Here is a 331-nt window from a genome sequence, read left to right on the forward strand (position 1 = left end):
TGCCGGCCTCTGGCGGCATTTGGTCCTGACAGGGGGACAAGGTGCCATCGCTGCCTGGGTACAGCGGGGATCCCTCAGCCATCTCCAGCTGCTGCAGGGCTCCATTCTCCCCGTCCAAGTAGAAGAAATAGGAGCCAGTTTCAAAAAGGTCCATCATCATGCTGTCCCTTGGCCTCTCTGCCTGCGTGAGTTGGGTGGCAGGCTCAAAAACACCCCGAGGAACAACCCAGATGGAATTTAATTAGTGCAGTGACATAAGTCCCCCCTGCTTTATATAGGAGCTGCTGAAACCCTATCCAACTTTTAGCTGTCGCGGTGCATCACCCTCCAA

At 55.0% G+C, this 331-nt stretch overlaps 1 protein-coding gene across 1 annotated transcript in view; it reads right to left on the reverse strand.

The window, feature by feature from the left end:
• MYF6 (myogenic factor 6 (herculin)) overlaps positions 1-160 on the reverse strand; it is a gene marked incomplete at its 3' end in the record, with an annotated part of 512 nt that extends 352 nt beyond the window's left edge. The window contains exon 1 of the mRNA XM_009698449.1: positions 8-160. Coding sequence (XP_009696751.1) covers positions 8-160 — 153 coding nt within the window. The remainder of the gene's footprint in view (positions 1-7) is intronic.
• Positions 161-331: the final 171 nt, after the last annotated feature.

The sequence above is a fragment of the Cariama cristata genome, unplaced genomic scaffold (assembly GCF_000690535.1).
Source record: "Cariama cristata isolate BGI_N322 unplaced genomic scaffold, ASM69053v1 scaffold42934, whole genome shotgun sequence".
NCBI lineage: Eukaryota > Metazoa > Chordata > Aves > Cariamiformes > Cariamidae > Cariama > Cariama cristata.